At 39.2% G+C, this 16,646-nt stretch overlaps 1 protein-coding gene across 2 annotated transcripts in view; it reads left to right on the top strand.

Annotated features, from left to right (window-relative positions):
- The window catches only part of prkd4 (protein kinase D4), a 29,330-nt gene extending 12,725 nt beyond the window's left edge, over nucleotides 1–16,605 (top strand). For both annotated transcript variants that reach the window (XM_036562089.1, XM_036562090.1), the window contains exons 4-19: nucleotides 413–544; nucleotides 4,151–4,305; nucleotides 4,625–4,826; nucleotides 5,285–5,362; nucleotides 6,750–6,882; nucleotides 7,444–7,567; nucleotides 7,708–7,785; nucleotides 8,213–8,432; nucleotides 8,629–8,657; nucleotides 9,533–9,605; nucleotides 9,694–9,800; nucleotides 9,920–10,081; nucleotides 10,994–11,092; nucleotides 12,409–12,676; nucleotides 15,506–15,591; nucleotides 16,348–16,605. In XM_036562089.1, the coding sequence (XP_036417982.1) occupies nucleotides 413–544; nucleotides 4,151–4,305; nucleotides 4,625–4,826; nucleotides 5,285–5,362; nucleotides 6,750–6,882; nucleotides 7,444–7,567; nucleotides 7,708–7,785; nucleotides 8,213–8,432; nucleotides 8,629–8,657; nucleotides 9,533–9,605; nucleotides 9,694–9,800; nucleotides 9,920–10,081; nucleotides 10,994–11,092; nucleotides 12,409–12,676; nucleotides 15,506–15,591; nucleotides 16,348–16,512 (2,111 nt within the window). In that variant the 3' untranslated portion in view covers nucleotides 16,513–16,605. The remainder of the gene's footprint in view (nucleotides 1–412; nucleotides 545–4,150; nucleotides 4,306–4,624; nucleotides 4,827–5,284; nucleotides 5,363–6,749; nucleotides 6,883–7,443; nucleotides 7,568–7,707; nucleotides 7,786–8,212; nucleotides 8,433–8,628; nucleotides 8,658–9,532; nucleotides 9,606–9,693; nucleotides 9,801–9,919; nucleotides 10,082–10,993; nucleotides 11,093–12,408; nucleotides 12,677–15,505; nucleotides 15,592–16,347) is intronic.
- Nucleotides 16,606–16,646: the final 41 nt, after the last annotated feature.

Here is a 16,646-nt window from a genome sequence, read left to right as displayed (position 1 = left end):
TTATTCAGTGTGGAAGGATCCATGCTACTCTTTTTTAGCAGAGGCTTCACCAGGGCAGTTTTGAAAGCATCTGGAAAAACACCTGTTGACAGAGAAGGTAGATGATGGACACAGGGAATACAAAAAAATCATATAAAACTTAACATTATATTTAAGTGTTGAGGCTTCTGTGTAATTTTCTGTTAAATATTTGTTTTCTGTTTTTTGGACACTGGAAGTGAATAACTTGTCCTTAATGGCCGTTTTGACTGGATATGAAACAAATGAGAGAGTGGTCTCTGACTTTTGCACAGTACTGTATACACCTGCACCCTGAGTCTCATACATTTAGCAATTTTTTTCCCTTGAATATCAAAATGCGCTGTCAGTAAAAGTTTCCACAGACGTCTGTCAATCAATTCCATCCCTTCAGCTTCTGCTTCAGTAACGGAGGTGAAGTTCCGTCCCCATTCTTTGGTGGTCCAGTCATATCGCACGCCTACGTTTTGCCACCACTGTGGGGAAATGTTGTGGGGGCTCGTCCGGCAGGGCTTAAAATGTGAAGGTAACTCTCTCACACCCACACACATGCATTTAGCTATAGACTCTTTAAAGTAAAGGCCCAAAAGATGGTTCTTTGGAACGTTTCATCCTTTAGGTTCCTTAAAGAACATTTCAGTGGATGGTTCTTTAGAAAACATTTTATAAATGAACCTTATAAAGAACAGTCTTCTTCTGTACCAGTTAAAGGTTTTCTTAGAACTGCATATCCAAGCCAGCGCCAGTAGGGAGCCTTTATTTTGAAGAGTGCAGTTGTGGTGTTTGTGAATAAGCTATGAACTTCTGTTAACCTTTGCTAACCTTAACCTTACCTAACCAAGTGCCTAAACTTAACCATTACTGTGCCTCAAACTTAACCATAACCACAACCCTAAGTCTGACTTTAAGCCTAGTTCTAACATTAACCTCAGCCAGGCCAAAGAAAATGTTCTTTTTCTGCAAAATGCTCCTCTAGTGTTATCATTGTTGAGTGTTAATGGTGGTGTTCAGACATTTAGTCCCTTACAAGCATATCAAAACTGCAATATACAACAATCCACTACATTTTAAATAGAGTGCAGTCTCTACGTATTTTGATAGTGGCTCAGTTTTTGTTGTCTTGGTTCTGTATTGCAGCACAATGAGTGTGAATACTTGCGAATCAAAGAGAATATCAGCGCTTTAAACCCCTTTATGTCCCAGGTTTATTTCATATAAAGGCTTATTATTCAGTAACTACAAGGACTTCAATGCAACTAATGGAGCTATTCTTAGGTTATAGAAATGTGTATTAAAACTTAAGGGGTTAACCCTTTAAATTCTCTGATTTTTTTACATTCTAAGACTTATTATTCAGTAAGTACATGCAAAGCGGTGCATTCTTACGTTATTCATGTATTATAGGAGTGAGGATTGGAAGCCTGGAGTTTGCTGTTGATTTAAGTGATTTAACTGGTTTGTCCTCATGTTGAGATGACACAGTGTTCAATAAAGCTGTTGGATATTGGGATGACTATATAGGAAGCAATAAATTCTGATTGGAATAATGTGTTAATGACTGAGAAACCTAGTCCTAGTCTAACTTTTTCTTTAAGAAAAAGGCAAAAAATACAAAATTACAAAAGCACCAAAAGTGCAAAATAAAAAAAAAGCAAGTATATAATAGCTATGAATAGTTTACTTTCTAAGGCTTATTATTCAGTAACTACATTGAAAGCAATGCATTCTTAAGTTATTCTTGTGTTACAGGAGTGAGGATGGGAAGCCTGGAGCTGGCTGAGTTTAAATTGTGTTATTTATGCCTTAATTTGAGAGTAAGAGTATTGATCTCTAGATTGATTAAACCATAAAGGAATCACAGGCTTTACATGTTGCTCACCTTTTCGGGGGATTTAAGGTAGTTGGATATCTGTTTTTAAGAACACAGTCTTTAACATAACTGCAATGTTGCAAACACTGTCATCAGTGGGTTTTTAAGCCCTTGACGCCTTGTTGTTGGAAATGCTCTGTCAGTCTTTTTGGTCTTTCTGTTCTGCAGGGTAGCCAGTAGTTTAGATCTTGTGGTGAACACTCTTGAGGCTGTGCTGGTATAGCCTTCTATTTATGTCTTCTTTGCCCACTTAATGCCTACAGTAGTGCCTACATCCTGGATGCTGTTCTTGATCTATTCAAGGGGGTTTTCTTAGTGTTCTTTGGTCATCTGCGTAGTTACGCTGCTAAATACACCACATTTTTTGGCTGTGTCATTGGCTGTGCTCTATTCTGATTTTCCAGCTTTTTGATGCTCTGGTTTAATTAATGACCTTAACACTTGTTTGTCCTCATGTTGAATGAGCTCCAACTGTAAATGCCCCAATGCTACATCCTGAATTAGATTTTTTGTTGTCTTTCTTGTGTGCGAACTATTATAATAACACACAACTGGCCAAGAAACAACTGAGCATCCAATTGTTTTTGTTCATTCCACTTAGGCTACACAATATGGACACAAAATGCAATGTTTGGGGAAGTTAATTGAAGTTTAATTAAATTCTAATTTAAAAAGTGTATGTCCTACATATACACCATAAGGAGCTTACATACACACACAAACACACACACACACACACACATATGTAACCTGTATATATATATATATATGTATATATATATATATATATATATATATGTGTGCGTGTTTGTGTCTGTGTATATGTATATGTATATACACTGATCAGGCATAACATTATGACCACCTCCGTTTCTACACTAATTGTCCATTTTATCAGCTCCACTTACTCTATAGGTGCACTTTGTAGTTCTACAGTTACAGACTGTAGTCCATCTGTTGCTCTGCATACTTTGTTAGCGCCCTTTTACCCTGTTCTTCAGTGGTCAGGACCCCCATGGACGCTCACAGAGCAGGGTATTATTTGGGTGGTGGATCATTCTCAGCACTGCAGCAACACTGGTGGCTGGAGTTTTTAAACACTGTGTCCACACACTGTCCATTAGACACTCCTATCTTGTCAGTCCACCTTGTAGATGTAAAGTCAGAGATGATAGCTCATCTGCTGCTGCACAGGTTGTGTTGGTCATCCTCTAGTCCTTTATCAGTGGTCACAGGACGCTGTTGGCTGGATATTTTTGGTTGGTGGACTATTCTCAGTCCAGCAGTGACACTGAGGTGTTTAAAAACTCCAGCAGCACTGCTGTATCTGATCCACTCATACCAGTACAACTCACACTAACACACCACCACCACATCAGTGTTACATATATACAGGGATATATATATATATATATATATGATGTGATGTGGCAACAGAATACAGACGCTCTCGGATGTAAAAACGACAAGTTTTAATATAGTCGAGCAAACAAAGCAAAAAGGGCTGAAGTCAGGGTCAAAAACAGGCAGTAAGGTACAAAACATGGGTCAGTCAAAATCAGGCAACAGTACAAAAGGAGCAGGCAAAAAGACAAAGTCGAGAAGAACAAAATGGAGGTCAGCAAAACGGAATACAAACGCTCAGTAGGTCGTAACGATACAATACTTCGCAATGAACCTGACTCAAGCCCGGGCTTATAAAGGAAACTAACTAGTCATATGACCAAGTTCACAGGTGTCCCCAGTTAGTACTCTGGGGTGTTTGAGTGCTGATTGGAGCGCAAGCGAGAATCAGGAGTCATGTGATCTCCCCTTGAATTGTGGGCAATGGAGTCCATGTCTGAATCCGAGTCAGAGGGAAGTTGCTCGGTCATGTGTTTCCCCGAGGAGTCTGGGAAATGGAGTCTGTCTCCTTGTCAGAGTTTGCTGAATGCGTGACATATGACATGACATGACGTGGCATTCTTGTCCATTTCTGCTCCTGGAGGGTCTTAGTCCAACACAATTTGTTGACTTTTCTCCTCAAACATATCTCTGGTTTAATTTAGCACTTAATGACCACATTTAGTAGATGTTTTATGGCACAAAAATCACACTGGGCCTTCTGCAACTAGAATTAAAGACTAACTTATGGATTACTGTCGGCTTTATTCTGACCTTTTTGTTTTTTGAGAATTTGTTAGCTTTGTTTCTTTTTTCACCTCTCTCTGAGTTGATTATTCATTATTCTAATTTTTTTCATTAATCTCTTTATCTCTATAGGCTGTGGTTTAGATTTTCATAAACGCTGTGCTTTGATGTTGCCGAGCGACTGCTCACGTGTGTCCAGGCCTTGTGGACCCAGTCTGTCCCTGTTTCCACCCTCTCGTCCTCGTGCACCCTCACTCTCCAACCACACAGGAGGCAGCCTGGAGGAGGTACCACCACTGCATGTCTGAAATTAAAGTGATAGTTTTCCCCCCACACCAAATATCGGGAGGCAACTGCTTCTGTTTTTAGTTATGCACCATTGACATATATTTAGCTGAACAGTTGCATTGCTTTAAGTCTTAAAACTGTACTGGAATTAAAGAGCAATCATCCTGTCGGCCTTTTATCTCCTGTTTTGAACGTTTTGTCTTAACGTTTTTCACTCCTCATGTCTTTTTCTCCCTCACTTTCTTTTAACTGTGCTCTCCTTCTCCTATGTTATATTTCTCTCTCCTCTTCCCTCATTTTTCCTCCTCCTCTGTATAGATCAGTCTGTCTAAGCCGTCTCGGTCTCGGCCCCTGTCCTGGGCGGATAGGCCGGTATGGTTGGGTGTGTGTGAAGGAGGCAGGGGAAGCAGGCTGCTGGTGCCACACACCTTCCACATCCACACCTACACCAAGCCCACTATGTGCCAGCACTGCCACAAACTACTCAAGGGCCTCTTCCGCCAAGGTCTGCAGTGCTCAGGTGAGTGAAAACTGTTTGCACTTTCTGGTAAAAGGTTTTAGAAGTTTATCAAAAGCATTCCAGCAAAAAGATCATTGTAAATATATAATTGCACTAACCTTCTTCCTTTAAAAGCTAAGTCATGTGTCTAATTTTCTTGAAGGAGCACAGAGTAACTTCATGTCCATCCATACCATGTGGGAGGCTGAGTGATGTAATGCTACACTGTAGAATACTACATAACATGACCTGCTAGTTTTAGGCCTGAATGCCCCTATAAGTCAAAAAGTAACTGACAAGCTTCATTACTGTACAAGAATGCAGTTTTGAAGGAATAGCTGGTGGGAGGTTTTGTGTTGCCTTTGATTAAGATGATATTACTGCTGTGCCTGTGGGGTCCTGGAATTTTAGAAGTATGTGTTCTTGTACTGAGGTTGTTTTTTGCTGACCGGCTTTTTGGAATCTTTTTCTGTTTACAGACTGCAAGTTTAACTGTCATCGACGCTGTGAGCCTCAGGTTCCACCTGACTGCAGAGGAGAGAGAGCCAATGGAGAAGGTATACACACACACACACACACTCACACACACACACACACACACACACACATAGAAACTACATACACAGACCTACCAGTCAAAAATCACAGGAAATGATGAAAGAGCAGAATGATGTATCAAAAATGTCACAATTCCTTTTTAGACCATTTTCCAACCTTTTCCTGAAGGGCACTGCTCACTGGATGGACCGCATCATGTTGCGCAGCATCCAAAATTTCAAAACCATTATTTTTAATGGAGGCACACACACCAGCATCAACATTCCACTCTGCGGTGTCGAGCACTGTTCAATTTCTCAGCACATCACAGCATGCCACTCAGCATTTTTATCACTACGGCATTCATTTAAAGCCATATTGCAACAACAGAAATGGACAATCATAGTAGATGGCAGGAAGTTTTAATTTAAATTTGCTTAACTGCTGTAGGCTGAGAAGCTGGATATATGAAACCTGTACAGTAACCAGTCATTTTCACAGTTGGACCATATATACAGTGAATGAATTGTCATTTTGAAATGTTAGCACATCAAACATTCAAAAAAGTGGGAGGAATTAGCCCTGCTGTCAGTACTGAAACACACCTTACAGTCTGATTTTAGCCTCCTAGGCCTCTCGTGGCATATATACACTGTAAAATGCTACATTCTGTTTATTTTTATCTAACTTGTAGCTTATTAAATCAGGCATAGATTTTTTTTTGCCATACTAAGCTTTCAATTAATAACATTTTCATGTTCAAATGTACAACAATATTATTACTATAATTTGATTTAAAAATATGTTGGTATTGTGGACACAGTCCTTTTACATTTTTGCCAAATTATATTTCCTAAAAAAAGTAAGAAAATAAAAATATGGAAGTGCTCAAATTCAGAAGACCTAAACATGTCAATACAAAATCCAAGTCCAAAGTAAATTTACTTTATTATCATATTAAAGCAAATAATTCATGCAGTTATATCATTTATTAATCTGATTATGTGATGCAAACTTAATGTATACAAACATAATAGCGATAATTAGACTTTGAATGTTTAAAGGAGGCTTCTCATCTTTCCCTTTTTTGTATACTACTCTAATATTAGCTGTCATGGACTGTAGACCATATCACCCTCTCTGTATGACAAAAACTTCCTCTGAATGAAGAAAAAAAAACCCAAATATGGCCAAAATGACGCAGCAGTGGTTAAGGTGTTATCGAGCGGCCGTATTGCTCACTGAGAATAAATTCACATTAAAAGCTGTCTCTTTATCGCGTCACACCCACAGTGCCAGTCAAAGCCGTGTATATAAAAGAGCAGACTTCACACCTCACTTACAAACTGAGAATTTCTGTAATCAGGCTGTAGCGTGTTGTGTGATGCTTCCACGTGTCCCACACAGAGAGCGCCGTGAGTCAGGAGGCAGAGTCTGAGGAGGACATGGCTGTAGAAGCAGTGAACGCCATTTATGAAGAGTATCGCTTTAAAGACCGCCCACACCTGATGGAGGATCCTTCACCACAGCCTCCTATCGGGTAACCAGCATGTATAACGCTGCAGAAAATGATTCTGTACTGACACTACATCAGTGCACATACAATACTAGGATAAATGACTATGAGGTAGTACTACATTAGTGTACATACAGTATTATGGTAAATCATCCAACCCATTTCACCCCAGTGTCCACCTTTAAAATTCTTTCAGTTTAACTGAGCACAAATCACCTAACGTATCATATTAAATTCAGTCTTTTGGTCAAATGGGGGTCACTGATTTTTAACAAATAACAATAGATAATCAAATTTTGATTACAGTATTAAAATTACATTCCATTAAAAAAATTCAGATGAGTACTGCTGGATGTTCATTTAAAGTATAGATTCGTATACAACAGTTTGGGCGCCCCAGTCAAATGATATGTTCTGTTGGCATTGAAAATAAGTTAACACATCCTCTACAGAGAACTATTTTGCTGTTTTATTCTAATAAATACCATTATTTTACTACATTTTCTTTGTTCTTCATTTTGTCATCATTTTGTCCTTGTTCATTCTTCCTCCTTCTGCTTTACCTTTTCTCCTCCTCTCTCTCAGTCCATGTTTCAGCAGTAATATTCCCCTCATGAGAGTGGTTCAGTCAGTCAGGCACAACAAGAGGAGATCCAGTGGAGTATTAAAGAAAGGCTGGCTGCTGCACCACACTAATGTAGATACACTGGTGAGAAAACACACACACACACACACACACACACACTGAATACACACTGGTTAAAAAAGACATGTTGAGTAAAGCTGTGATATTGAAAGTTTTGCACTGTATGTTATAAGTAATGCCTGTAAACACACTTTGTCTCACAGAGGAAAAGGCACTACTGGATTCTAGATGGGAAAAGCATCATACTGTACCAGAGTGAGAACAGCACCAAGTACTACAAGGTGCTCCAGATTTCTCTATCCAATGCTGTCTGATTTAAAAATAATGTATTTTTAAAATATTACATAAATATTGTCATATTTTTTCATGTTCCCATTAATAACTAAAATGCTGTGCTCAGGGCCTATGTAAGCTATGTTCAAAAGCTCTAATAAGGTGTCCACAAGGTGTTATAAGGCTAATAAGATGTAGTAGAATATTTATAAGCATAAGCTGAATAAAACAGGTTTGTAGACAACAAAAATATTTATAAGCTGTAATAAGGTGTTAATAAACTGTAATAAGTTGTTTATAAGCTATATTAAGAGGTTTATAAGCTACATTAATGTGTTGTAAGCTTTAATAAGGTATTCCTATTCTGTATTAAGGTGTCCAAGTGCTGTATTATGGTGTTGATAAGCTGTAATAAGCCTACTGTGTGCTCTGCAGGAGCTGCAACTCTCTGAGGTGCTGCAGGTTCGGGGGTCAGACCAGCTGACTGTTCCACTCATGGCAGGCGACAGCAGCCCATCGTTTGAGCTGGTGACGAGTTCTTTGGTCTACTATGTGTTTGCGGACGTAGAGGGACCGGTCTGGGAGGCCACCATCAGACTAGCTCTAATGCCACTAGACTGCAGTGATAGAAGCCACGCCAGGGCAGAATCAGCAGGTTACACACACATAGAGCTCTCTTTATTCTTTCCACCGGTTACTTAATATTTATTTTTTACAACTTACCTTATATCATATTAATATACTCTACTTTTATCAGTAAAAAAGGATCTTAAGTAAGAAGTTGTGAGTAGAAGCACAGAAAAAAAAGCTACATGAAATTTCATGTATTGTTATGTTTTATGTATTTTTAGGTGATAGAACAGTTTGTGGAGAAATTCAGGTGAGTACTGTACCTGTGTGAGAATTAGAATACATGTCTAATACTCTTATCTGTAGACAAGACAAAGCACATGTATTTATTATAGCACACTTCATACATAAACGTAAATCAAAATTCTTTTTATAGACGAGGATAAAAGAAAACCTCTAATCTGCAGAGATAAGATGGGGGAGGGGTTATTGTAGAATTTGACTACATGTGATCTTAAAAGGAAATCTAGGATTTTTTTTTTGTATTTTTGTATAATTATATTGTGAAGTTGTAAACAAAGTCATTCTAGTCAAAGCTCCATCCTAGAGGAACTTGCTAAGTCAGAATTGCTCACAAGGCTGGTTATGGGAAGCAGACATCTCAAGTGTTTCATGCCTCTAAAAGCTCCCTTACAGAAAGTTGTTACACAAAACAGTTATGATTATGCTGGCCGATGTCTGAAACATTGTTTTAGGATTGTTTTTAGAGGAGGTTTTGGACTAAAGTGTATGCAGGGTGGAGATATTTATCAGGCTGTTGTAAGGCACAATAGTACCAAAATAAAACATGTCTTTTTTCTGTTTGTTTTGATTTACCACTCTTTTACCTTTATCAGCATTACATATAAAAACTCAGAAGACACAAATAGATTCAGTCATTTGGTCATCTTAATGGTAAAGAAGGTGGCTATATTTGTGCTGTAGTCATTGCGACCCCTGGTTCCTATTACCATTACTGTAAAGAAGTTCTTCTATAGTGCACCGTTTCAAATGAAACCTCTAAGAAGACTTTGTTTACATCTCACTGATTGAATTATGCAAAACCTTTGAATTATAGGTGGAATTCCAAGGCTAACGTCTGTATTTTTGGTCTTCATATGAGTCTGTCTCTCTTTTTTCTCTCAGGATGTTAGTGCCCTGTATCAGATTTTCTCTGAAGAGGTGTTGGGATCGGGTCAGTTTGGAGTGGTATATGGAGGTAAGCTCCAGTCCACTGAGTGCCTTATAAGCCGTTACTTTAGCCTTGGCTGGGCTGAGCACTAACACAGTGTTATGTTTGTGTGAAGGTGCTCACAGACAGACAGGCCGGCTGGTGGCCATCAAGGTCATTGATAAAACTCGCTTCCCCTCCAAACAGGAGATTCAGAGCAGAAACGAGGTCTCCATACTCCAGGTTTGTAGGATAAGTGATCTATTGCTGGCGTTTAAAATCTGTCCGTTAAAAAAATGACGTTACCTCTCTCCAGGACCAATGTTAAGTAACATTTGTTTGTTTTGTATGGATATGTCCAGAATCTATCCCATCCTGGGGTCATTGTTCTCGAGGGTATGTTCGACACAGCTGAGCGCACTTTTGTCGTAATGGAGAAGCTTCATAGCGACATGCTGGAGATGATTCTATCCAATGAGAATGGACGACTGCCTGAACGCATCACGCGCTTCCTAGTTATGCAGGTAACCATGGAAACTCCTCTTCGGTGACTCATCAATGCTCTCAGAGAAATCTGCACTCTTGACTGCAGTTTATATGAAAACAATCGACTTTAAAAGAAACCTGTTTAGTGTTTTCCCTGTTTTCCCACTCTGACCGGCTATATACTAAACCCCTGACAGTTAGGAGAGGTGTTAGAGCTGTGAACATCCTGTAATCTGTGGCATTATGAATCACTAGGACTAGATTTATCTGCCTCTACACTAAGCCCCTCAGATTAATCACTGTTTCTAACCCATTTGTGCCCAACAACTAAATTTTATTATCATAAGGAAAAATACAGAGCTTGTTCTTTTGGGCCTTTTTTTACTTTAATACCTTTTCATAATTTTTATACATTTATTCACGGTCACATTTGAGTTTTCCTACTGTTTTGCTAAAATTCAGTAGTCCCATGTGACCAAAATACTAGAATTAAAACTAGATGCAATTAAGTGGTTAAAACTCACAATTTATCCATAGTTCGATTGATTTGAACGATTACTTCAGATTTGTGTGCAGGCAAACTGTCAGATATAGACATTAATGGGTTATTACTGTAAAACCAGTTTTGTTACAGGTACACATATGATGATAGCATTATAACACTCTAAAGTTTCAAATAGTTTTGTAAGAAGCTGTAAAAATGTTAGAAAATGAATATCTAGATAGCATCATATCTAAAAGTAGGGGTTAAATCTTCAGACAGAATATTCTCTGCATTCTGGATATTAACATCAACAAGTAAGAATGAACAACTATATGCTTAGGGTACAGTATCATTTATCAACCTCTTATTGTTCCCAAAAATGAACATTTTGAACAAAACATTTTTTCTAGAAACATGTTTGTTTATCTGTTGGCATCATCAATGACTGTCTGTATGTTTTCTGTAGATTCTGGAGGCTCTGCGGTACTTACATTTGAAGCACATCGCTCACTGTGACCTCAAACCTGAGAATGTTCTTATTGCTTCACCAGACTCATTCCCTCAGGTCTGTCTCTGATCACTACTTACTAACAGTCCAAAGCCTGGGTTCCCAAAAGTTTGTAGATGTAGTTGTAGTTTGTGGTAGTACATCTTTTGACTTTTGTACTTCCTACCCAACTGTTACAGATAAGCAAGGAGATGCTTTAGAGTTTTACCTGGATCAGGTGTTTTGGTGGCTAGAATATGTTATTCTGGGTCCACAATGACCTGGACTTGGGAATCTTTGGTGTATGTTACTTTAACTGTTTAAAAGAGAATCCAAATAGCATTCATTCCACTTCATCTATGTGTTTTAATGCTTTAGTTGAAAACATGGCCTGAATTACATTTTTGTGATACTTTGTTTAATATTACTAACTAAGTTACATGATGTTTAAAACAAAATGTTGTTTTCTATGACTAGAACTTCCCAACTTGTAAGAGAGTGATTATCCAGTTGCATGTGCTGTACATCCCACTCAAACGTTCGGATAGGGGAATTACATTGTACGCATCTTTGGCGGTCTGCGCTGCATTTTGCTAGCTGTTGTTATGCTGTCGAAGCAATCAACTATGTGTGTTATGAGTGCTTTTCAGTTCTGACACAGTGAAAGGCAAACAAGAGCTGTCTGCCTGTACATACTGAAAAGATAACCATAACTGATGGACAGTTGCTCACCAACAGGGAGGAGCACAACGAAAAGCAGCCTTCAAAAAAACTAAGAAAAACACGGTGTGATCCAGCTCAAGCCCTGATTGAAGGGCTGCTCAATTTCTTATTTGAAACACTTTGCATACGTTGCCTCCAAAAAGTATTTGGGTATTTGTGCCAAACTTAAAATGTTTTAAGTTCACTGAGCTAAGACAGAAATTATCAAATTAAGTAGCATTTATTTTAAACATACTATTCCAAGACTGTGTTTGTCTTTTTGGCAAAGTATTCTTCCAAAGGCAGGTGGTGGTTTTTCAGATTGAGCAATTTCTTTGCAGACTTCTGCAGGTTTGAGTTCATGACCATCAGTGAACACGAGCTCACGAACACCACTGCGAAGAAAGAGCCCCAGACTTTCTATCCCTGTGCTCAACATTACCCTTGGTGCAGACTGACTGGAATTCTTTCAGCATCAGTCTGATGTTGTGCTAAAAGTGTTTTTCTCTAAAACAAATGTCATTTTGTTAAGCATTTTATGAAGCACCCTGAAGAACGTCATTAATGACCAGTAGTTTAGGTGTTGAGTGTTAATTGTCCAAATACTTTTGGGGACCACTGTAAACGTGCAGGACCTGAGCCAACAATCTCCAGCTGAAAGTCTAACCCATTCCATATTTTCTGTGTCTCAGGTGAAGCTGTGTGACTTCGGTTTCGCCCGCATCATTGGTGAGAAGTCTTTCCGGCGCTCGGTGGTAGGCACCCCTGCGTATTTGGCTCCGGAGGTCATCAGTAACCATGGCTACAACCGCTCTCTGGACATGTGGGCGGTGGGGGTGATCCTGTACGTGAGCCTGAGTGGTACCTTTCCCTTTAACGAGGACGAGGACATTCATCAGCAGATCACCAACGCTGCCTTCATGTTCCCTCGTCAGCCGTGGTCGTTCATTTCTCTGGAGGGTGAGAGAGCGTGCAGCGCTTTAACAAACTGACGTTTGGCAATGATCTTAAAGGGCAGACAGTCGTATAAGAAATGTTTGTGACCCCCTGGTCAAATTACGTTTTGTTGAATTTCTTAGTGAAAATAAGTTAACACATCCTCTACGGACAGCACAGTTCTGCACATTTAAATGCATGATTATGTTTATTTGCTGGATTTTATATACAGAAAAAAAACTGTTACGGCAAAGTTATGGCACATATTCATCAAATAAATAGAAAGTGTGCACCAAAATAGGCAGAAAATGGCATACTTAAATATGTCCCTGGTAGAGGATGTGTCTTCATTTTCATTTAGAAAATCAGCTAAATGTTATTTTTCCAGGGGTGTTTAAACTTTTGGAGTATCTGAAGAGGAAACTCGTCAGCTCACTGAATAAAAAGGCTCTCGGTAAAATACGTCGCGTCCCAAACCGCATTCTAGCAACCTAAATAGTGTGTAAAAACAGCGCATATACCATTAGAAGTGCACTCATTAGTTAGTGTGTGAAGTGTATAAGTGTGTGGTTTGGGACGCGGCGAATGCTGTGCTAGCGAGCTAGTTAGCTAATGTTCATGTTAAATTCCGTCTTACTTCATTCTGTGAGCCGAGCTGTAACATCTTCTATTTAGAAATGCTGCTCTCTGGTATCGTTAATGGAGCTGGAACAGAGGAGCAAGTAACTGTTCTTCACAGCGACCCTGTTCACTTTCCAGATAACGCTCACGGTTTAAACACTGCATCGTCGAGGCCGCCGGTGCGTTCAAATCTGCGAACATAGGAGAGCGTTTCCTACGGAGCCCGATAGGGGTCACTAAAGAGAAAAAAATAGTGAGGAGAAAAATCTGTCCCCGCAGTTTAGTAATCCGTACTCTCGGTTTGTAAACCGTGCTCACGGATTAGTAAACGGTACTCTCGGTTAGCAAAACTGTACCGACGGATTTGTAAACTGTGTCAAGCACACACCGCCTCCCCCAGCTACGGTACAGGCCACATTTATGAGATATTTTGAGAAACTGGAGAATTTTGTGACATTTCTGAAACAGGTCAGGAAATTGGACGACACAACTGTGTCGACCTTTCACGATGAAAAGATAGATATAAGCAAGTAACGTTAACGTGATAAAGCAGACATTACTAGAGAGTAGGTAGGATATTGTGCTGTGGCTTTCACACACACCGTTTTCAACGGCTTTACCATTTCATTAAATTACAGTTTAACATTTCATTAAATTACAGTTTAGCCTCACTGCTTAATTGGAGTGTTTTGTAGAAATGTATTATGTGAATGCACTTCAAAAAAGAGGCAAAAATAATCTCGTTTTTGCCTGTATTATCCCACCACGCGGCCAGCGACGGCTGAACGGAGTCTCAGCCCGGAGAGCACATCGCGTGTTCAAAGGAATAACACTGAACCCCGACTATGCAAGAATTGCTGGATATTTACAGCCCAGTGAACTATCGACGTTGAAATCACGTGTGTGAGCGTCGTTTCAGTACAGTAGTTTACAAATCCGTCGGTACAGTTTTGCTAACCGAGAGTACAGTTTACTAATCCGTGGGCACGGTTTATAAACTGAGAGTACGGATTACTAAACTGCGGGGGCAGACAGGTTTCTGTTCTTCGCGAACGTTTGGCTCCACTCGCTAACAGTTTAAGGAGGTAGTTCTACACGAACATATAGGGCAGCTGGACGAAGGGTTGCCGTTGAAATGAAATGTTTCAAAATCGTTCAATTTTAACGGTTTAGGGGACAAGTTTGCCACAAACGTTCGCCACTTTCCCATCTTCTCTATCAGAGCGCGTCTTCTCTGCAGCGGGGAGTGAATCTCCGCTCTCAGAGGAGAGCGAGACTCTCACAGGAGCCCGGAGAGATGCTGACTCCGTTTCACTGAAGATCTGTCATTGTAAAGTTTAGTTTCAGAATGAACACAGCACAGACTGCACTGTTAAAATGTAGTTTTTCATTTAGATTGATTCGTTTATTGACTGGATTAAGCGAAAACTGATTTAGTTTTATTATATTTTATGGCTGCTACTTTGCACAACCTTGGTTTTAAAATTCGACAGGAAAAAGATATTGAGGTTTTACTGTTAATCAGCAAATGTATAAAACAACCTCAAGCGAAATATATATCTATATATCTATATCTATATCTATATATATATATATATATATATATATATATATATATATATATATACATATATATATATATATACACACACACACACACACACACACACACACACACACAGAACAACCGGTTTAGTTCTAGTGGATAAAGATGTTGGAAAATGGTGATGTAGAAATTAATTCTGACTGTTTTGGTACAAATGTCATGAGATGAATTTGGGGAACAAATAAAATTAAAGAAAATTGTGGGATATGGGTATTTTAAAGCAATAGTTCCGTAAAAAACATGTTTTCTCACAACCCCAAATGCAGCTGTTAGGCTAAGACATTTAATGTTTGTTGAAGATACAAGACTGATGTAACTAATTATACTCTGACAATTAGCATTGAGTAAAAAAACTCACACTTGCCTCAGACCACATTAAGTAATCTCGAATGGACTTTATTATGTGGTTTGAAATTGTGACATACTGTCATGGGAATGGGATTTCTGTTTCTTTTTTTTATCTAATCATAGAGCAGACAAAAAGTTCGTTAGCCTATTGCCTCAATAATCTATTGCAGTATTTTTAATTCCTTCCCATTTTTCTCTCTCATCCTCTCTCTCTCTCGTTCTCTCTCTCTCTCTCTCTCTCTCTCTCTCTCTCCTCTCTCTCTCTCTCTCTCTCTCAGCTGTGAGTCTGATTAATAACCTGCTGCAGGTGGTGGTCCGGCGCAGGTACAGCGTGGGTAAAGCTATGGGACATCCCTGGCTCCAGGTAATTTTGCAGCTAGTGTAATCCTAGTTTCCAGTCCAGCTGTGTTGAGCTCTGCGAAGTTTTGGTGCATCAACGCTGAACATTCAGTACTATGAAAAGTCTTACACACCCCAGAAAAAAAAGGATCTCAGCAGTAAGTGTGTTTTTCCAGCCGTTTTCCTCAGAGGAAACGTGCAAGCCTTCACTGTCCCAGTGCTGGTAGTATTGTCTGATTTGGGTGGGGCAAGGCTAATGGCTGGAACTGGACGTGACTAAATTAGGGGGAAAAAATAGGAAAAATGGCAAAAAAAAAGGATACAGTTAGAAGAACACAGGTTTGGTTCCTGACTTCACACTGCAGTCCAGCCATCACTGGATGGTTAAATCCCATCAGCAGCACCTGATTTAATTTAGTGAAGGACTGATTAGATAAACTACATTTGTATGAAAAAGTTTGGGGTGTCTGATCAAATGACATTTTTTGTTGAAAATAAGTGAACATCCTCTACAGAGAACACACTTTTAATGTACAATTCCTGTTTATTTGCTGAATTTAACATATGAGGGGGGAACATAAAAATGTCGCCTGTGCAAGTTTAATGTGGCCTGTGCAAAAGTTTATATTCTGTGTTTTATATTTGTTCCAATATGTAAAAAATAGACATAAAATAGACTAATTCCAGTTTAGAAGGTCAAAGCAAGGCTATTACCTGGAAATCGAGGCTACTTCAATTCTTACCACTATTTCATGTACTCCTCCTTTATTTGTCTCTCCAGAACTTCCAGTTGTGGTGTGATCTGCGTCAGTTTGAGCAGCGAATGGGCCGCCGATACATCACTCACGAGTCTGATGATGAGCGGTGGGGACGCCACGCTCAGGAGAAAGGGCTGCCTTTCCCTTCACTGTTAACAACTGAGCCCTCTGAAGAACTGAGCCAGTAACTCACCATGACTGTAAAATTGTGAAAATGTGCAAACTGTAAAAATGTGCCCTTTTTTATTGTATATATGTTTTATGTGCATCTGATTATTTTAATAATAATAATTATAATAAAATAAACTAAAATAAAAGTTTT

Source organism: Colossoma macropomum, unplaced genomic scaffold (genome assembly GCF_904425465.1).
Source record: "Colossoma macropomum unplaced genomic scaffold, Colossoma_macropomum, whole genome shotgun sequence".
NCBI lineage: Eukaryota > Metazoa > Chordata > Actinopteri > Characiformes > Serrasalmidae > Colossoma > Colossoma macropomum.
The sequence above is the reverse complement of the archived record's forward strand: the minus strand, read 5'-3'. Positions and strand labels throughout refer to the sequence as shown.